Raw genomic sequence first — 21,538 nt, 5'->3', positions numbered from 1 at the left:
CAAAATATTAGCCCTCTGACAAACAGCGTGAAATTGCTTATGTAAGAATGAGAAACTTTGTTGTAAAGATGTACAGATAAAAATATATTTCCTTTGTTCTTTGACATTTGAGTGTTTCAAGACATGAAGACTGGAAAAGATTAATTTGTGTAGACTAAGAATACAAATTCTGTTGCCATCCAAAACTCCAAACTTTTAGAAGCACTTTTACTCTGCTGGCTTACAAGAAAGGACAAAGTCAGAATTAAACTCAGTGCTAGTGTATTCATAATTTATCTTTGAGAAAGTGCACTCAAGGGAAAGACATTTGAAGATGTGACAGCTTATTTGTTGTGATCTTGCATCACAAGTCACCCTCTGGTTTCATTCTATCGTTTTGATAAGGCAGCAGAGTATTAGATCTCACACAGTTTCCCACTTCCCAAGATGTGCCAGATATCTCAATCAAGCCTACTATTATACATCTTAGTTACAAAATTTCAGATGATTATCTGAGAGTCTTGCAAAACCAAAAATATCCATGAAAAAGTGAACAGAATAAATTTAGCTGTTTTAAATATGTCCATTGTAATTTTCAATATGTGAACAGAAATGGAAGAACATTTTTTTCACTGCACAGTTTGTAAGAGCAGGTCTTCTCCAGTCCTGTTGTTCTTTCTAAGAGACCTCCATAATGCTTCTTCCCCACCCCCAGCGACTTTATTTTTGTGCTCTGTTGGCTTTGTGACACCAGATGCTGCCAAGTTCTGGCAGTTTGCCATTCAGCACCTGTCCTTGCTGCATTCAGGCAGCAGCACTGCCACACCCGGTGAAGCAGTGAGGAGGGCAGCGGGGGCACACCTTTGGTTGCTTTCTGCTTTTCCAGGGATTTACAAAACGTAGTGCCTCAAATAAATGTGGCTGCTCCCTGCTGTTTGCTGAAAACTCCGTGTGGTGATGAGGCCAGCCTGCCCCACATGGGCTGCCTGTGGTGCCCGCTGGAGTGGGTCAAGAGGAGGGCAATGGAGCTGGTGAAGGGTCTGGAGTGCGTGTCCTGGGAGGAGTGGCTGAGGGAGCTGAGGGTGTTTAACCTGGAGGAGGCTCAAGGGTGACCTTATCACTCTCTACACCTCCCTGAGAGGAGGTTGTAGCCAGCTAGGGGTAGATCTCTTCTTCCGGGTAACCAGCGACAGGAAAAGAGGGCATAATCTCAAGCTGCGCCTGGGGAAATTTAGGGTGGATATCAGGAAGAATTTCTGTGCGAGGGTAGAAATTGAAAAAGGTGAAAGTGTGATTTGACGTTGGAATGGGCTGCCCAGGGAGGTGGTGGAGTCACCGTCCCTGGAGGTGTCTGGGGAAAGACTGGACGTGGCACTGAGTGCCGCGGTCTAATTGACAGGGTGGTGTTGGGTCATAGGTTGGACTCGATGATCTCAGAGGTCTTTTCCAACCCGGTTGATTCTGTGAATCTGTGAACTTGTGAGTTGCTCTGCTACTGGTGATCCCTGCAGAGGATCAGCTTTGTCGTATTAAAAAACACACCCAAACCTGGGAGCGGCTCGTGCTGCGCGCCCACAGCCACCCTGCTGTGTGTCCCGGCAGGGCGGGGAGAGGCTCCCCTCCGTTACGGACTACACTTCCCATGATGCCGGGCGGCGGCGGCGCTGCGCGCGGGGGCTGCCGGGGGCCGTGCCGTGCGCGGGGGCCGGCGCCGATGGCGGCAGGCGCAGGGGGCGGCTGAGCGAGCCGCCGGGGCCCGTCGTGTCCGTCCGTCGCCGCCGCCGCCGCCTCTGCCGGGCCCGTCCCGCCCCCCACCGCCATGGAGGCGCTGATCCCCGTCATTAACAAACTGCAGGACGTGTTCAACACGGTGGGGGCCGACATCATCCAGCTGCCGCAGATCGTGGTGGTGGGCACGCAGGTGAGGCGGGCCGGGCCGGGCCGGGCCGGGCCGGGGCGGGCGCGTTCACCGCCCCGAGGGCAAAGTCGGGGCGCCCATCGCGCCCTCGCCGCTGCAGCCCCGCGGCTGCCCCTGCCAAGGGCACGGGGGGACGCGGAAGGAGAGGGCGGGCGGGACGCCCTCGGTGGCCGCGTCCCCCCCGCGCTCCCTCCCCGGGCTCCGCTGCCTCCCCGCCGTGTGGTGAAGCAGCGCCTCTTGCACCGCCCGCCCGCCCCTGGGCGCTTCTCGACCGAGGAGCTCCGGAGGGGCTGCGGGGAGGGCTGGGCCCCCTTCTCCCGTGGCTCCGGCCCCCCGCACCGGGGGTGTGGGTGGCGCTGGGGGACCCGGGGAGCGGCGGCCGCCCCGGTGCGTCAGCGGGACCGCCATCGCCGCTCGGGCCGGGGCTTCCCTTCGCCGACAGCCGCCGGGAAGCCAGGGCTGAATCAAAGGGATGTGGCAGCGGAACGGCATCTTGCAGGCGTGGATCGTTTCCCTTTGCTCCGAGTTCTCCTGCCGCTGGGACCTCTTTGTCTTAGCCGGTGATGGGGAGTGAAGGTGAGAGGCGAGGCCGGCCGCCGTCGGCTGCAACAGTTGCAACGTGCGTGTCTCAGCCCTGTGGTGCTGCTGCTGGGCTCGGAGATAGCTCAGACCCTTTCATATCTCCTCAAATGGCCTGCTGTTCTCCAGCAGAACTTTTGGCAGCTGAATATGCCTGACCAGAACTGCAGCAGGCACAAGGGAATAGGAAATGAAACGTTAAACAGAGCTAAAACTTGAAGCTAATGGATCTCTGGTTCCTGTGACATTAACAGTATCTATTGAGTGTGCTGTGCTGCTCAACAATGGCTTGCCTACCAAAGACATTAATACCAACTACTCTGCAGTCAGGGGTTTTATTATATGGCCTAAAACATGAGTTTTATGTTTTAAAGCTTGCACGTTGCTGAAGCGTGGAATAGCTTCGCTCAAAGCCAGTTACAGTGTCAAACTGGTTGTGAGGCAACCAGCAGTCATTCTCTTTTCCCAGTGTACATCAGGTAGGTTCACTGACTTTATGTCAGCCACTTAATAGAGTAGATCTAAAATACTTGGATTGGGTGGGAGACACTCTGCGTTGGTAAGCTGTGTTAGATACTGGCTGGTGTTGTGGCTAATTTGAGTCAGTCGCTTTATGAAGACATTTAATCTTCATTACATTAAAAATTATACAATCAAGCTGTGGTTTTTTGTTTTTTTTTTAATTTGTTTCTGTGTTTCAGTTTAGATCTGCAACAGAACATGCAGTGCAGGGGTGTGGCATTTTCTCTGTTAAGATTAAGAAAGTATTTTTTGCAGTTTCACTTTATGAAATGCACTGAAGTGGCATTTTTTAAAAGGACTTTTAAACAACTTGTTCCTAGGTACCTTTTCCTAAGTGTAAATACATTTATAAGTAAATACTGAGAGCTAGGACGGTATTGACATGTATTTGACTTAAGTTGTCTACCTGTCAGTATCAATGTCTGTTTAGTGCTGTATTCATTATATTCCTAACCCCCTTGAATTAATATGAAATCTCTTATCATACCAAAACCAAATCCTCTATAGACTCCAGAAAAATTTATACAAAAATCTCTAGCAAGCTGTATCTTGGGATTTTTTTGTGTTTAGTCAGGGTTGTTGGGACAAATAAGTCTTTACTCACATGGTAATTCCACAGATGGTTATTTTATGCAATTAGTTTTAATTTAAATAAAGTTTTATTCATTTATTCATTTGCAGTTAGTTTATTGTAGACCAGACTTCTGGAGATGTCTCAGATGTGGCCCTAGAGCTGATAGTTTTGCTGCTGGAAGCTTGCTGCCTTGGTTTTTTAAAATGTGCCTTGAGACAATCTTGTTTCTTGAGATATTTTTGGTTAAATGCTACATGGCCTCGGCCTTTAAGTTTGTTCACACGATTTGTTTGTAGCCTACTGGCATATGCTATCTTTACTTTTTCTTCTTTGAATAATAATCACAATAAGCAGTTCTAAATTTTGCACCTCCATTTTTCTTTGTAGGAAAGAAATGCTGCCAGTTAGGATTTTTGTAACTCTGTTAATTGAGCTATGCTTTTTTCCTTCCAATTTACCAGATGCTTTTCTTAAATGACCTTTTTATATATTCAGCAAGGAGAAGAAAAATGTTTTTTTGAGTAGTTTTTGCTGTTTATTTTTCTCACCTGTCTTCTCTCTCTCTTCTTTACTCCTGTATTATTTTGTGCTTCTGTCTTTCTCTGGTTCTCATTTATTTTTACTTCTATGCATCAAGTTAATTCTTTCTTTTCTAGAATATGTACAGTTAGAAACTGCTTATAAGCCTTAATTTAGCTTTGTATGTTTTCTGTTTCCCATGTTCCCTTTGCCCCTCCTCTCTTTTGGGATTGATTTCCTACTGCGCTGAGCAATTGTAATGTTTTAGTTTTTCCTCTTTCCAGATACTTTTTGTTACTAATTACAAAATATTTCTCAGTAAATTTTACACATTCAAATGACCTCTTGCACTTCTAGTTGTTTTCCCAGGACTTGGCCATATGAGAATTCCTTCTCATTCTCCACATAAATATTGTGTAAGTTATTTCTGGATCCTAATGCAGGATCTGTTAAGAAAATTCAGGACTCTGCTGGTGATAGAACTCAGAGGACACCTTCAGACTGCCAGTTTTTCTTCACTGTTTCAGGGTTTTTCTGCCATTCCCAGAGAGGTGTTCTATTTTTTCCCCAATTCAGTATTTCAGTTCTATTTTTAGAGCTGTATTACTAAAGTGCAAAAAACCCCTTTCCATTCTGGGAATATTATATAAACAATATTTGTGCAATAATGCTGTAATACTCAGTGTTCTGATGTGTTTTATACAATTGCTTTGTGATCTGTATTTGTAAGGGACAACAAGGTGGTATTGAAGTGCCTCAGCCAAACACATTAAAACTATAGTAAAAGGAGGCAAGAGGAAGAAAAGCAGTGTGGTTAGTTATCACCTTTTGTATTTTAAGGGTACATATCACAAAAATTAAATGTCTACACTACAAAGGTGGCCATGAGATTTAGAATAAATTTCAAAAAACCAACCAAATATCTGCCTGGAGGTATGTAAAAATGAATTGTCTGCCTTTTTTCAGGGGAGGTCATTAATTCTTGTAATATCTTTTGGGTTTTTAGGAGTCATCAACCTAGTTATATCCAAACTTTAGTGTCAGGTCTGTAGCAAAATTCTTCCAATACTGTCGTTATAAAAACACTCTCTGGACTTTATTTGCATTTGGTAGTGTTAATTGAAGTTGAGACATTGTGGGGAAATGGATCTAACAGCTAATGAAATTCACAGTGCAATTTTTAAGGTGTGCATTTATGGAGCACTTTTGCTCAGTCTTCACTTGATACAGCTTTGGGACTTTAAATGGGGAGGTGTAGTTTACAATATTTAACCTAGGCTGTTCTGTTGGATGATTCCCTGGGATTGGCTCACAGATGAATGTTACATTTATTTCTTTTTTTCCTGTTTGGAATAAGTATCATGTTCGATATTTCAAGACTAAACCTCTTTTTGTTGCCAAGGAGGAAGGTTTCTCTATCTGAGATAGCAGATATACTTGAATATCTATAAGTGTATATTCTGTTAAGCTAAACAGTGAGGATGATAACTTGTCTGTTAAGTTCACAGCAATGAGAAGCTACTGTAACAGTCCTGGCTGGGATAAGGAGAAGAATTCAGTGGATGCAAAGCATCCAGTTTGAGACTGGCCTCTTGATCTTCAATGTCAGGCACTGTACAGAGCTTCCCTGACCTTGCCCTGTCAGGGGAAAAGAAATTTAAGCTACTTCAGCTCATTTGATGTAGCCTACACTGTGCTGTCAAAAAAACAGTTTTAGGTGGAGACTCAGGCTTGTACCAAGCAACCAGGAAAACCCCAGGCTAAGTTCAACTTGGGAAATTCTTTCTCTTTTTTTTTTTTCCTCCCTAGGATTTCAAGCAGATGCGAAAAGACATTTCTACCTACATTTGTAAAAGGGGATGTAACTAGAGCATAACATCAGCACTGGCTGGGGAGAGCTTGTTTTTCTCCCAAATGTTTTGCAAACTTCTGGGTTTGGTTTGGGTTTTTTTTCTGTTTGCTTTGATAGCTGACATTTACTGAATCTGGTTTTGGGCGTAACTGTTTGCCTTTTTGCCATCCTTTGCTCGTGTCAAATCATGCCCTGACTCTTCTGGTGTGTGTTTCAGGCAAGCAGCAAAGTGAGGCTGACATTAATTAGCTGTTTACATTTACCAGACATAATCTAAGTTTTGCTGGTAATATTATACAGTGCAAACAACATTTAGTGTTGTGCTGTTTCTTTTCTGTGATGGGCTCTTTGTGGTTCTGAACAGCTGTACCTTTTAGATCCTGAAGGCTTCTATGTTCGGAAGTGCATTTTCACTGGGTCTATGTGCAGACTTCATATAAATTAAAATAAAATTTTTAATATGAAAGCAATAATAAACGTAATTTAAATGAAGATATTAATTTTATTGTTTGCAAATGCACAGTTATTTTGGAAGAGTAGGAAGAGTGCACAGAATGCACAGTTGTAGAAGGATGTAAATGAAGTTGTTTGTGATTCTGTTTTTTTTTGTTTCATTATTGTTCATTTCTCCCTCTCTCCAGTTTGTTTTTTTTTTTTAGTTTCTTTTTCCCCACTAGTTTTGATGCTTACTGCCAGGGTCAAGTTCATCTTCTGATTGGCAATTATCTTTCTTAGAAAATCTGTATTTAATTAAACCAGATGGATCTTGTATGTTGTCCAGCAGGGGCAGTGCAAAAGAAATAATGTTTTCAGGAGAATGAAGGGCAAGAATATTAAAGCAGACAGCCCAGGAAAATGTTTTTCAGAATCTGGAGAGAAAATGGCTGTGGAGTTCTTGAAAAATCCCCAGATCTCTGTTGTTTAGAACTTTTTAATTGAAAGATGCAATTTGGCTTTATTTTAGTTCATTTTACTGCAAGTCATGAATTTAGTAGGATTAAGTCAGTTTATCTGGCTTTGAAATATGAATCTTCAAATACTACAGTTCCATGATCTAGCTTGGAGTCTCTACTTGTTTCTGAGTAGGTGAGGTATTTTTTTTCTTAAATGAATTACTGGAGAGCCTTTGGCAATTGATATATGGAGAAAGAATACATCTGCTAATCATTTCTCTGTTTGCTCTTGTTTGGCTCCTGTCTGTAGTTAGATGTGGTGTAAATATAGAATTTCTGAAGAATTTTGGCTGAACTGTGCTAATTCTGGCATTCCTTACTACTAGTACCTGAGCTGTTTTATGTTCCTGTGACTTCAGTTTCTTCCTGAGTGATTCAGGAAGGCTCTCTATTCAAGTAAATGAGGAATGGCCTGAAGGAACAACAATCTTGTCATTCAGACAAGGTCTTTCATACTGAAATGTATTTTGCAACAATGAGCAGTGCGTTGTGCTGGTTTTGCTGCTTTCTCAAGTTGAGATTACCCTGTTAATTCTTCTGCATCTTGTAGAAGTGTAATTTTGTTTCAAACAATGTCTTAAAAATGATTCATCGTACCCTGCTTGCAGCTTTAACATTCTCTTCTGATAAGTAAATAAACTTTTAAATTTGTTAGCTGTTTTGAACCAGCCTAGCTTGGGGTGTTCCTAGTTTGAATAGGAAAATTTTGTTATAATAGCTGTTCCAGGCAAAGCAGTTCCCTTGTGGAACTACTCTGGAAATGCATACATTTCCTTTTATTTCAGAGCAATTCATGTTTGCAAATAAGAAAAGAAACAAAAATATTGCTGCTCTTTAGTTATAGCATGCTGTCCTCTTCCAGGGTAGCTACTGCAAGTAACTTCTTTTCAAAGCACCTAACTGGGTGGATGAGATCCCAGCAAGAATGCATTAGCTTATATTTCCCAATAATAGAATGAAAATTTAGTAAATTGTTTACATATATATTGCTAAGAGCGTGATGTAGCCAGGAGAACTTTTATAGTTCTTGTACGATAGAAACTGCAAAATTACCACCATTCCACCTGGGGTGTCAAAGCAGATGCATTGCTGTTCTTAAGAGAATTCTTCAGTAATTATTAGGTCTTACTGAGAAATCTCTCCTACTTCACAGTTCCTTACTGTCATTCTCAAATGTTTGTCATCATTGTGCCACTGAAAAGTCATAGAGAATACTGATATCACTGCCCCTTTATTTTCTTGTGCTGTCCTGCAGTAAATCTCTGTTGTGCTGTAGGAGTTCTTTACCTTTGTTTCCTATTTGATGAGATAATACAAAAGTTATCAGTTTATCCTAGCAAAAGTAATGAGCAAATTTTTAGATCCCTTTCAACTAATTTTCATTTTGGAAGTGTCCCAGTACTTTATTGGACGTGTTTCCTTACAAAGGTTTTTTTTCCACGGGTTATATATTGTGCACTGGCTTCACAAAGAGATTATGAAGTCTAAAGGTAGACAAAGGAAGACAGGAGATTCTTGTGAGATGACTTAAAAGTTTGTTGCAGCTGATACAAGTCCATTATAATTTTAATAATATTTAATAATATTTGAAATATCCAACAGTCAACTCTTCACTCTGTCAGCTGTTCAATCTGAGCAAATGACTATAAGAAATCTCATGATTCTCGTGCATCAGTGAGACTCCAGGTGAGCCTTGTGTTTATTGCCTTCTTGCTGCATGGACTTTGTAAGAATAGGAGTAGACTTGGCTTATTTACTGAGCAAATTGGTGGGACCCAGGACAGCCAAGCTCCAGAGACCTGGCATACCTCTAAGGACAACCTCACTGGAGCACAAAACAGTAGTCCATAAACTTGCTTGGGAAAATGAGCAGAGGTGTAAGGAGAGCACTGTGAGGGGAACTCATGACTGAGCTTCAACACAGAAGACTCATGCAGGAGGTAGAAGTGAGGACAAGCTCGCTCAAGGGTATAAAAATACTGCCGGCATATGTGGAGATGTAGTAAGAAAGCCAACGTGACTGGAAAGGGAAAGGCAACAGGAACTTCCAGCACTTTATCAACTGTATCTTTTAACTGTATCAGTTAAAAAAGAAAAAAAAAGAAATGAGGGAAATACAGACTTGACACTGACTGTGACAGGAGATTTAGTGACAGCAAATATGGGCAAGGCTGAGGTACTCGATCCTTTCTTTGCCCTGGTCTTCACCATCAGGGTCTTCTAGGCCTTTTTACCTATAGATGGAGTTCAAAGTGGAGGGTAACTATCAATGCTGTACAAGAGGATTGGGCCAGGGTTTTCTTGATATGGAGAAAACATCTTTGCATGCTGTGGGATATAGGGTACAAGTCTCCTAAAATAGGAATGTTAATGAGGACATGGAAATAGAGTAAGAAAGCCAGCAAAGTAAATGTTTGAGATGAATGTGAATGGCTGCTGATAGTGTTACTTGAAAATTTTCAATAGTCTCTTCCATTTGGCTTATCAACAACCCTAAAGTGTTTCTGAAAGTGATCTCTTGCTATTAATGAAGCTGGACAATTATGAAGTCATCCACTGCTGTCTGCTGCTTCTGAATTCCTGAAAAATGTGGTCAGTAATACAGCAGACTGCAACCCACATTTTCTCATAAGAATTAGTGCAATGGATGGGAGCAAATGCCTTTTAATACTGAAGTGCACAGAATTGAAATATACAGGGACAAGTAAAGAAGAAATGAAGGATGGGGAGGCAAAAGCAAGCTCATGAGAACTGTTAAAAGTAGAAATGTTGGCTTTTTGGAGTGGATCACAGTTCTTACAGTTTGCAGCTTCTTCATTTGTGAGGGTAAGTGCACAGTTGTGTCCCAGTGATTCTGCCCTTCGTCTTTAATTGCTTTAGATTAACCTGAAGATGATGTTGACAAAAATAAACATAACAGGTGTTAAGGAGGCAGTGAGAAAGCTTATAAGATTTCAACACACTCTGACAGTATATATGATGTAAATAAAGTACTTGAATCCTGTGTGCATCATCTCATCTTATCTTAGTTTTCTGGGGAAAATGGTTTTACCATCCATCAAACTCAGGTGCTTATCTGTGAGACTGGTGCTGGTTAACACAGCAGAGTGTTAAACACTCAGCAATGCAGGTTTGACACAGGGGTTAAAAAAGTGACACAAAATGTTCCTGTATTATTTGCCCATTTGTTTTCTGAGCAGTCTATATAAAGTTTCTCTAGGTATCACAGCTGATAGATATTTCAAATTAAGATCAGATATTAAGGAAAAATCTGACTGATCTGCTATGAAAGGTTAGAGTTTGTTAATGCTTTTCTGGACCCATCATGAAATGAATTTATGGATTTCTGTCCACACTTAAAATCATGATAAGCATTGCAATGAGCTGCCAAAACAAGCGCGATGCTTCTGCAGACTCATTCCCAAAAATTCTGTGGTACCCTTGATCATCAGTATTAGTCTCTGTCTTCACCTGTTGTATGAGGGATGGGCTGAACTGAGTTTGTATTGTTAACATCCCTAACTTCCTCCTGCTGGCAGAAAAAGATGAGCTTCATGTTTGCTGCTTTCCTAATTGCGTTCCCAGACAATTCTTGGTAATGGAAGTCGATGGAACCCAGATTAAGGAGTGTGACATCAGATAGTGTATTGTATTCCAACAACAAATTGCTTTAGTTGGGAATGTAATGCAATTTGAAGTAAATTTCCTGGTGTGTGGACAACTGTAATGTTGCATTTAGTGTATGACTTCACATTTGCAAAGGATCCAGATCATTCCTTCTCTGTCCAGAGATAACTGTGGGAGTGGTGTAAGACACAGTATGTTAGTTCTATACGTGGTTTGGTGTGTGCCAATTTTAGCTTCCCGCATTCCTACTCTTTGGAAAGACCAATGAGCAGTGCAGCAGCTTCTCCCGTGGATTTTGGTTTCCTGTCTTGATGAGGTTCTTGGTAAGGACTCAAGCTATTTATTAATATCCATTATGTGCTTGGATTATGTGTTCAGGAGAAGCCACTTCCTCTAAATCTCACCTCCAGCCCTTGGAGACTGAGTGATCATTTTACCCATGTGTAAGAAACCTTGCTGAAGAGATCACAGAATCATTGAGGTTGGTAGAGACCTTCAAGATCCTCTAGTCCAACCATCAGTTCAGCACCACCGTAATCACCCCTAAACCATATCCCCAAGTGCCATATCCATCTTGATGTTCAAGATGTTTTTAGTAAATGAAACCATGGTGGGTTTTGGTTTTGGTGAGCTTTTTCAATGCAGCTGATGAACCTTTATAATCTCTCATCTTTTTGACCAGGCATTGCACTTGTTTTAAAGAAGTTAAGAAGTGGTTTGTTATTTGTCACTGTGAAGTTTGTTTTTTCAGTCTGTAATACCTGTAATTCTTCAAAAGTGTGCCAGACAGGAGCTCTCTCATGGAGGTTTCCAGAGCTAATTCATGCTTTGGTCAGGTTGTTCTTAAGTTACTTTTTGGTAAGACTTTAGTGCCCAATGGTCTGTTAAAAGCTCCTTGCAGAGAAAGTATCTAAAGTTGATTTGGAGAAGGTCAGTTGAAGAAGAAAATAATTACTTTCTAGGGGAGACTTTTAAAGGGAAAAAAAATCCTACAAGGCTATATTTCTCTTTCATCTGACCCTGCCCTTCTCCCTGGTCCTCCTAGACCAGTGACCTCACTGCAGTCAAATTTGGAAAACTGAAAAATATACATGATCCACATTGGTTTGTTGTTCACCTGTTGAGACAAATGATATTTTTGATAAAATAGCTTTTTTTCTGTTCCATAAAGCATATACAATATTGTAGGTGATAGAATGAAAGAAGGCTTTAATTTGTTGTTGTTCAAATTTTCTGCAGATTTGGCCTTCTATTTTAATATGTATTTTGTATTTCTGCATACAAGTCCTATTTCAATAGGTTATAAGGCTCTCATATATGTCTTACTGCACTAGTAGAAATGTCCTGTCTGATAGTGATGTGTTGCTTGAACTCTGTTTTATTTTTAATTTTTAGAAAATGTCACTGAATGTGTGAGATTTAAAGATATTCATCCCTGCTTTTCTGTGATCGTATGTGAGGTTATATACTCATTACTTGAAATCTCAAGTCTCTTATTTCAGAACTGGCAGGCTGAGTGGAGGTTGTATAGCAGTAATGCACATTCCAGCTGTCAGAAGCACCTGTTGGTTTGTGGGGTGGGTTTTTTCCAGTTGTTTTGTTTTGTTTGGTTGTTGTTTGTTTGGTTTTTTTTTTTAACAAGAGAATTGCTTGGTAGTAGCATTAATATAGAAACATTTCGTAGCTGGTGGCAGTGACTGTCAGAGCAGGTTTTGACTTTCCTCCTTCAGAAAACTGGAAGAGTTTAATACAGTTCTATTAAAAAGACAAAATCTTCTCAATCAAACTTTCAAAGTATTATGTTGACATTGTAATTTCACAGCCTTTAAGTATTTCACAACTGCTTACATTTTGTTGTTATATAGACAGATATTTGCAGTCAATTAAGTTATAAATACTTAAATATATACACAGAGAGTGTAGGAGGGCACAAAACAATGTTTGTTTCTGTGTTTAGAGTATAAAACAACGTCTACACTTACGAAACTGATACAATATGTTATACAAAAAAACCCAAACAAAAACAAAACCACAAAATCAAAACCTCAAACTGAAAGGAATATAAGACTGTTAACAGCTTAATATACTCAAGTATACATAATATCTGTTTGTGTAATGCTGCTGTTGGTACTAACAGGGTCAGCCCATGTTAATTCTAACAAATACTAACAGAGGGTTAAATTCCTTAGTTTATAAAGTTTTACTGCAAGACTTTAGAAAGTTGCATAATATATTTTGCTTGCTTTATAATGGTCAGAAGGAAATTCTGTTTTGTATCTGGAGAGTTCAATATTTGTGGTAGAAAATGCTAAATAGGATATTAATTTTTCTGAAAAAAACTGTTACATATGTGGTTTAGCCTTAAGAGATAGAAAATATATCTATCTACATGTTTTTTAGGTGTCCCATGGTTTTTAAATATCCTGAGTGGGTTTAGACAGTTACTGATTTGTAGCAGACTTGTATCCTTCAGTATCTGTTTGCAGGTTAGATGAAAGCAAACTAAAACTAAAATATCACAGCATTTTTATGTTTAAGAAAGTAACGTAGCTGTATTCCAATTTTCAGAGCAGTGGAAAGAGTTCTGTGTTGGAAAGTCTTGTGGGAAGGGATCTGCTCCCACGAGGTACTGGAGTTGTCACCCGGAGACCCCTCATTCTGCAGCTGGTGCACGTTTCCCCAGAGGATGGTCGGAAAGGAGCTGGAGATGAAAATGGTAAGTGTGATCCAAGAGACTTAAAATCTTTCTTGTTCCTTTAACTGAAAAATCAGTTGCTGTCATCTTAAAACTCAAGTGTATTTTTTAAAATTTGCTCGGAAGAAAACACAGCTGTTGTCACATCTGTTTTGTCCATTTAGCAAATGTCATGAAGTCAAAATCTTTAGGACATTCAGAGTATCCTTAGTGTTTTAAGCTTTTCTGTTCTTAGGAAATGCTTTTGAGAAAAATAGGCCAAAGAAAGCATTTCAGTTGTTAAGCTGACTGTTGTAGAGTGTAGAAAACATGATTTTTTGTGTGTGTGTTTTTCTTCCCCTCCTCTTTTGCTGTATAAATAAGGTGTTTCATTCAGAGGATGAGTGACTTTTTAGAAGGAGGTTAGGAATGAGGTAATTTCTGAATGGAGCAGAAGAAGGAGGAATGAAAACAAACTTGTAGTAGATGCAAACAGGATTTAATAGGCATGTTCTGTAGCTTACAGATACCACCTGACTGGGCCACACTGGGATTCCAAGGCATCAAGAACAGCACTTTAAATGTTCTGAGGCTGTCCAGTTTGAAGCTTGTCTTCTGTAGTGTTTCTATATTATCCTTCATCAGATCAAGAAAGTGATCTCAGTTATCCCTTAGGACTTTCAGTGCTCATTCTATACCAACTAGTGCTCTTGATTTTAGGAAAGAGCAGCAGGGGCATATTGACCTTTTGATTGTAAGATAAATCTTAGCTCCTTGATGGAGACTGTAAAAAGGGCACAGGTTTTGTTGGTGTGATGAACTTGGGGCTATAATTATTAATTCTCATTGTGTTCAAATTTTTCTGAATTTATTTCTAGTGACAATAAGTCAAGGTATCAGAAGTTCTGTACAGTATTTGTTTTCCTGCAATATTTATAGCGTGTGATTTCTGAAGGACAGTTACTAACACTGTGCCCTTTTAAAGGTTTAAGCTCTAGCTCTGCTTGTTATTGAAACAAGCAGAGAACACAATTAGGGTTTATAATAATTAAGAACTTTTAGTGTGCAATCCATGGGAGAGATTGTAGGACAATTGTAGGAAATTATCTCAGAAGCTCTCTAGTCCAATCTGTTCCACAAAAAAGGGCCAGCTCTGAACTCAACAGCAGTTTGCTTGGGTCTTTATCCAGCTGGGTATTGAAAACTGCCAAGGGTGGAGAATCAGAATCTCAGGGCAACCTTTTAGAAATGGCAGATTTGCTCTCTCTAAATGTGGTTTTACATTGCTTGCATTGTGCAGTGTATAGTTTCTAGTACTTTTCATAATGCTTTGATTCTGAGTTGTAGGGTAAAATATTACTTCGTTCTGCTCTGCAACATTACAGGTATAAAAGATGGTTTTGTAATTAAAGTATTCTGAGTCAAGGCAGAGCCTTTCTGTTGGAGGTTGCATTTGATCTGAGGATACTGCATAAGGATGTTGGACTGAATTATTATTTAAGAGGCCCATTTAGATTTTTTTTGGGGGGGGGGAAAATCAATATGCAAGATGTATGTGTTATAATCTCATCTTGTTGTTCCTGTGAGAGAGATGTGGGCTTGTTTAGTAAGAATAGAGAAACCTTTATGATTTACCAGTTGAGTTTGAAATGCCTCTTCTCTCCAAAACTCAGGCAAATCATGGTCTAAATGGTTTTTCACTGATCTGGTTTAGTGTATGTTCAGATTGTCCTGTTAGACCTGAGAAGATGGGATCAATTAGCTTGGAAAGAAAAAGGATGACAACCTCTTATCCTGGCTGTGCTGCCTGACATTTTAATAAGTCACTATGCCATTAGAAGTCATAATTTTCTTTGTATGAGATGGATGTTGAGATAGGGTTGAATATGTGTTTGGGATTTCCCAGAGGGAAATAGTCTTACAGAAAAGGATTTTGTCCAGATGATTCATTACAAATTGAATATTGGACAAGAGACTATCAGTCTTGCCATGCTGCTTTCTGAATGCTGGTGTTGAACTCTCTGTATGTACAGATACTTTTATACAACTGTCTCTGTGACTTCTGCTTTGTGGTTGTCACCTTTATCCATCCTAATGCTTGGTCTACATATCTACTAGTGTTATATATTAACACAGCCATTTAGAAATAGGTACTAGTCTGTGATTTTTACAAGTTTAAATTTTACCATTATTGGAGTGGTTGCATCTTCCCTGTTTTTAACACAAAGCACTTTTGACTGCTGTGCTATTCATTTAAGCATGGACAATTACCTTGTCTTTATGGCTATGAGGAAAAAAATTGTGTCTCTCCAATGGCTTAATTTTGACATCTGATGCATGTGAGCTGTCAAAGACTATCAGTTTGTATGAATTTAGGGTTTTTGTTGGGTTGGTTGGGAAGTTTTTTGGGTTTGCTTTTGGATTTTTTAAAATGTATTTTTTTGATTCTTGGGAGCACATTGGAAAGATTGTTGAGAAAAATTGCAGCCAGACAGTTGGACTAGCTTTAATTTTTTAATATGCAGCACTAAAGATCATCCTTGCTTTTTCCTCAAAGTCAGTGATGAGCGATGTGAGACCTTTGTACTGTGGTCACTGCAATAAATCAAGACAGTCAGAAAATAACAGAGATAATTTTTCAATTAAATACAAAGTTCTCTATTTTCATAACATGATATTTCAGACTGATATGTATATTCCACAGAGATGTGTGTGATCTGGCCTGAAGGAAATGTTCTCATTGTGCTTTTGCTGTTTATTATTAGGCTCTAGTGATTCAGCACAAAGGGTGTGTTTGATGTGGTGATACCACACTGGGGTGTTCTCTGATCCAATTGCAAGAGAAACAGGACTTAATCAGAGAACTAGGCCTGGTCTTGTCAAATAATAAATTGGTCTTGTAGCAAAACCTATTCTCGTAGTTGACCCGCTACTTCAGAAATAGAAAAAAAGAGGGAACATATTCAGTGGTAAATTAGTTAAGTGTTTATAGGTTTTGGATTTTTTTTGGTCCTAAGATAGGAAACTGAACATTGTTCAAATTCTGGACAGATAGAGTTGATATGGAACACAGAAATAATTAATACAGATCTGTTGCTTGATAAATCAGCACTGTTTTGGCAGCTTTTTTGCTCTGTACATCAAAGAGGAATCTCTTAGCCCCAGCTGCAGAACAGTGTGACCTGCTTTGTTGTACTTGGCTTTGCAGAAGCACGGGAGAAAAAGTTTGCAATCCACTTGGTGTCAGGGATGGAAAAAATGGCCCAACATGCAGAAGGGATTGGAAGATGTGTGCATGTTTTTTTTTCACAAGTTGGCTTTTTATTTTTAATTTAGAGGAATAGAGCTAGGAAAGGATGAGGTGATAGGGTAAGGGGAGAAAGAGAGTTCAGATGGTCACCTTCTGGATCCAGAAGCTGTGAAGATATGGAAACTAGAAAGCTAGGAATTTAGTAATTGGGAAGTTCTCATGCTGCAAGAAATCTTCTGTGGTGGTGGCTTTTTATGACCCTGAACAGTTTCTCTGTGCTCCCATTGTGTATGAGTAACATTTCTACTGCTTTAGAAAGGGAGAAGAGATAAATGAATAATTAAAGTTACTAAGCTTTGTACTGCATTTGAGCTTCTTAAAGGAGTATTGTAGCGTAGGACATAAAAAGTACAATTTGGTGGATGGCAGTCCTGAGAAAAATACTGTAATATGTCTAGTTTTCCTGTGTGTTAATTAAGGTTTTCAGGTCTTACTCCAAGATATGAAAAGCCAGAAAAATAAAGACACTTGCTTTATTTGGAAGATGTGGTGGGGGTTTTTTGGTTGTTGTTTGTTCTTGTGGGTTTTTTTCTTTTTTGTTGTTTTTATGTTGTTTGTTTGGGTTTTTTTTCTCAAAGGCAGAATCTGTTTATTCTTAACAACTGCTGTCTTAATTTCTTAAAATCTCTAGTACTGACTCTTATAATGACCAAAATGTCACACTTTTATCTTGCATTGAATCTTGGATGTAATCAGATGATTAATTCACCTCAAGGTTTTGCCTGAAAAGCTTCCAGAAAGTAACATAACTGGGGGAAGACTGATTTACCAGTTAAACTAGTGATAAAAAAAATTGTTCTGCATGTAAACCAGAACACTGAGTTGTCGAATGTAGGCTAATTAAAATATTTTCTCCTTGCCTTGAACATCCTTTCATTTAGAGTAATGCAAATCCTTTGTGTTAAATTAGATCAATTGGGAAATTTTTCCGTAGGTGTTAGCAAGTTAAAATGCAGTGTCTCTGACTTGAAATGCATCTTGGACCATTTTTTTCTATCCTTGACGCCAACTGGATTGCAAACTTTTTCTCCTGTGCTTCTGCAAAGCCAAGTAAAAAAGAGATATTCAATATACTGCACTCTCCTGTTCTGTTCCTTTGAAGATATTTTAAGAAGTTGATAGATTATACTGAAAAAACTCATTTATTTATACGTAGAACCAAACCTAGTACCTAGCTGCAAATTCCTATACTCCTACAAAACCAATAATTTAAGACTGAAACAGTTTGTCTGAGAAGGACATCATCTCCTGAGGAGGGACAGAACAGAAGAGTGCTTGGTCCATCTTCCTAATGTAACAGTGGCAGTATATTGCTGTATATTTCTCTTCCTGGCTTTATGCCTCTCTTTACTCTCTTGGATTTAATTTTTAAGAGGAGATGAGCAATACAATCCTGAAGATACTGTAGTTTCTTCCTATATGTGCATTTTGCTTTATTTCCTCTGAACGGTAAATAAGCTAAACCTGTACAATAACCTGTAATGAAGGAACCCTTTCATTTTGCACTCACTTTGGAGACTGAGATGTAATTTTGGCTCTTTATCAACCAAGACAAACAAAAGCTTCCTCCTAAGGATGGTTTCTTATAGCTCACATGCCTGTGGAACATAAGGATAAAAGTTTCGGGTTTAAAAGCTTTTCCTTGATGGATGCAGTCCATCAGAATCAGCATATTTCCATTGATGATACACATGCCTTTGGCTTAGTCATCTGAGCAAGACATTAAAATAACTCTCCAGATGTTCTGAGCTTTCCAGATGGATGAGGTGATTGTTGCTGTGCTACTTGCATTTGGTACCAAACAGGCACGAACGAAAAATATCTTCACCAGCTTGTTTTGATTCTTGCACTTCTGTGCTGTTGTGCAGACATGACATAAAAATAGAGCTGTAAATTCATCAACAACCCTTCAATAATTTTTTTTTGTAATGAGATTTCCATAAATAGTTGGAGAAAATTAAAGGTTGAGAAGGGTCATATCTATGTTGTCTCTTCTTAAATCTGTCTCAGAACTGATGTAATTGTTTAATGGAATCTTAGAAATATTGATGCAAAACCTCAGATTTCTTTCCCATACAGTAATCTTACTTCCAGGACATTACAAATATTTTCTTACTCTTTCTGGTTCTTACCATGAGTAAGTGTTAAGAAACATTTCACCAAAGAAGTTCAGCTTTTTGGAGCCCTAATGGTGCTGTTTTCTATGCTGAGATAAAATACATTGTGAGCTGTTGGAATTAGGGGAATGGCAATAAGTCACCATCAAGTAAACTCGTTGTATAGAATATCTGATACGCATCGTTTATCTGTGTTTAGTTAAGATCTGTGTTTAGTTAAGATCTTATTTGTGTGCGTAGTGTTAATATGTTACATGCTCTCATCAGTACTAGAATAGCATCTACATCTGTCTGCATGCATTTGTGATCTTCCTAATAGAATCTGGTACTGAAAGTTAATAAAATGCTATATTAATTATGATGTAAAAACTGTTAAATACCATTCAATGCTGTTTCTTTTTAACTGCAGACCCTGCTACATGGAAAAATCCAAGACACCTTTCTAAAGGTTGCCTTTATCCACTTGCTTTTTCTCCCTACACATAAAATGCATGCTTATATACACTAACCACGTACATTTCATGCCACGTTATTGTTGATTACACTTTTCCTTTTACACTTCAGCTCCTGTGTTGATTGATTATTTTGCTGAGTCTTGTGATCTGATTGATTTTTAGTTTTCTGACCTTGTTGCATTAGAATGAGATGATTTTTGCTTTTCTTCTGTGCCGTTGCTGCTTCATAGAGCTTCTTGCACTTTGAATTCCCAAATCCTATAAAAAAATCTTTGTTGATCAGTATCTTGAATTTCAACTTAAGTGAAAAGAATGTTTCAAAGGATGACTTGACTGTAGGTAAACTGTGTGTTTGCCAAATGGCCCGATTTCTAGTAGACTACTCTTCTAGAGCAGATTGCTATGTCAGGGAGCAGAGAGGAAACGACCACAAACTAAAAATTGGAAATAGAACTTACCACTAGTACTTGGAAACCTAATTGTGAAAGTGTGACTGTCTCACAGTGTGACTCAAACTGCTGCCTTTGCTACGAAGCAAGAATTGACAAAACCTCCTTTGCTGTTTCTGGGGCTGCTCTTGCACAGCCCCCAAGTAATTCTGGACTTAATGTGGTGACTGACAAGAGAGAAGATGTTTGGTCCTTGACAGATTTGGGAAGAGACATGTTCTCCTAAGGCTTCTTTGTTATGCAGAATTCTTATGTATTTTCTGTTTGCTTGGTTTTGGTCCCACAGGTTTTTCTAACTTTTTCTTTCAGCTGAAATTTGATCTCGCTTGCATGGTAAAAGAAAAGAAGCTACAAGCCCTCATTTTTTTTTCCAGGTTTTTTAAGCTATTGCTAATAATTCTTTTGTTTTCTGTTACAAGCTGATATTTGCTGAACTAGACCATTTCTGAAAGATTGTAGGACAGCTGATTGGCTCAGTCACAATTAGGAAGGTGGACCTTGTGTAAGAGAGACAAATTAAACATAGTAATGAGATTTCAATAGGCAGAATCATAAATATATTTATACTGAGCTATTTAACATCTAACTGTAGAAAGCTAACTAATTTTTCTTTTACTGCTTGAAAAAAATAAAATCACATTGTAGTTTTCAACAGTCAGGCTCTTGGAAAAATGTTATTGAAACATCTACTTCCTCTTCCTCATGTATCAATTCTTTGTTTTCAGAGGTAGATGCTGCAGAATGGGGTAAATTTCTTCATACCAAAAATAAGGTATGTTTACTCTGATGATGGAGTAGCACTGTCATAAATATGTTAACGTATATATATGTAATTCTGTTATCTTTCCTTGACTTTCCCAAAAAGGAGATTATTCTGCCTGTTATACTATATGGCAGAGTATTGAGGATTTTGTGTTTTGCTTTTTATGAGTAGAAAATTTTTGGAAACACAAAATATCTGTTGTGTAGGTCATTGATTCTGCTGAGTTATTTACCTTCTGTGTTATTTTGTTGATTATTCTATTTTGTGCATTGGCAAAATTAGAACGGACGTGGCAGAGACAAGGATATGTATAATCACAAGTCATTTCAGTCCACTGAAGAATTGGCAACTTCAGAGATTTGTTAGAAAGCTATGAAAAAGAAGGAATGTGCATCAGGGTTGAGGACCAGAAGCTGAGATGACCAAGGACTTAAATAAGAGAGTCAAAGCTTAATTGTTTGCTTGGAGAAAGTCATACTCTTGTTGGGAGATGAATTACATAAGTGTTTATTACTTTAAACAGTGCTAGGAATGGAAGGAAAGCTAGGGAGGATTGCAGAGGGAACCTGTGCAAGGGTAGCTCTGTGCTAACTTATTTTGGATTGGTGGAAGGAGAAGAGTTCTGACAAGAGTGGAAAAATGTGAAAATGAAACTCTGCCCTTATTCTCTTCAAGATGAGAAGGGTTTGAGGCTACATGTTTTTTTAACTTAAAATGATTGCAATTAGGTTCTAAGTGGAATTAAGTGTTTGCATTCTCTTTAGGTGAACACTAGTTAATAATGTGTCTGACACTGATGCATAAAAGTGCTAACAACTGCCATCTCACAGTTTTAGTCAACAGAGTAAATACTGTTTAACAGATTCCATTTTCTGTAATTTTTAGCTCTGATGATTCCTGTTAACATCAGCTTAAGGGCTAATAGTAATTCTTATTTTTTCTCATATTCTGTATACTTAAGAGAGTTTTTCACTGTCTCTTGGAGAAGAGAGCATTGTTTTGCAATTAGGTAACTGGATGCTATCTTTGATTTTTAAACATTTTTTTTCTTCCTTACTTCAGATCTATACAGATTTTGATGAAATTCGTCAGGAAATAGAAAATGAAACGGAGAGGATTTCAGGAAATAATAAGGTAAATGTACTGTCCATCTTTGCCTTTCCATAAATTCTCTTGCTGTTTAAACTTCTATTTAAACCTTTTTTAAACAGTTTTGGCAGCTAGAAGTGAAAACATTTGCAGAAGTG

The 21,538-nt window shown here is 39.0% G+C and overlaps 1 protein-coding gene across 5 annotated transcripts in view; it reads left to right on the top strand.

Moving 5' to 3' along the window:
• Positions 1-1,660: 1,660 nt before the first annotated feature.
• Positions 1,661-21,538, top strand: part of DNM1L (dynamin 1 like) — a 36,056-nt gene continuing 16,178 nt past the window's right edge. For 2 of the 5 annotated variants that reach the window (XM_051784547.1, XM_051784545.1), the window contains exons 1-5: positions 1,661-1,900; positions 13,092-13,239; positions 19,034-19,072; positions 20,254-20,300; positions 21,354-21,425. In XM_051784547.1, the coding sequence (XP_051640507.1) occupies positions 1,799-1,900; positions 13,092-13,239; positions 19,034-19,072; positions 20,254-20,300; positions 21,354-21,425 (408 nt within the window). In that variant the 5' untranslated portion in view covers positions 1,661-1,798. Of the gene's footprint in view, positions 1,901-2,155; positions 2,474-13,091; positions 13,240-19,033; positions 19,073-20,253; positions 20,301-21,353; positions 21,426-21,538 lie in introns of those variants that run through there. The other 3 variants (XM_051784546.1, XM_051784548.1, XM_051784549.1) reach the window with 3 other exon arrangements.

This window comes from Manacus candei, unplaced genomic scaffold (assembly GCF_025592945.1).
Source record: "Manacus candei isolate 608988 ecotype Guabito, Panama unplaced genomic scaffold, ASM2559294v1 h1tg000018l, whole genome shotgun sequence".
NCBI classification, from domain to species: domain Eukaryota; kingdom Metazoa; phylum Chordata; class Aves; order Passeriformes; family Pipridae; genus Manacus; species Manacus candei.
The sequence above is the reverse complement of the archived record's forward strand: the minus strand, read 5'-3'. Positions and strand labels throughout refer to the sequence as shown.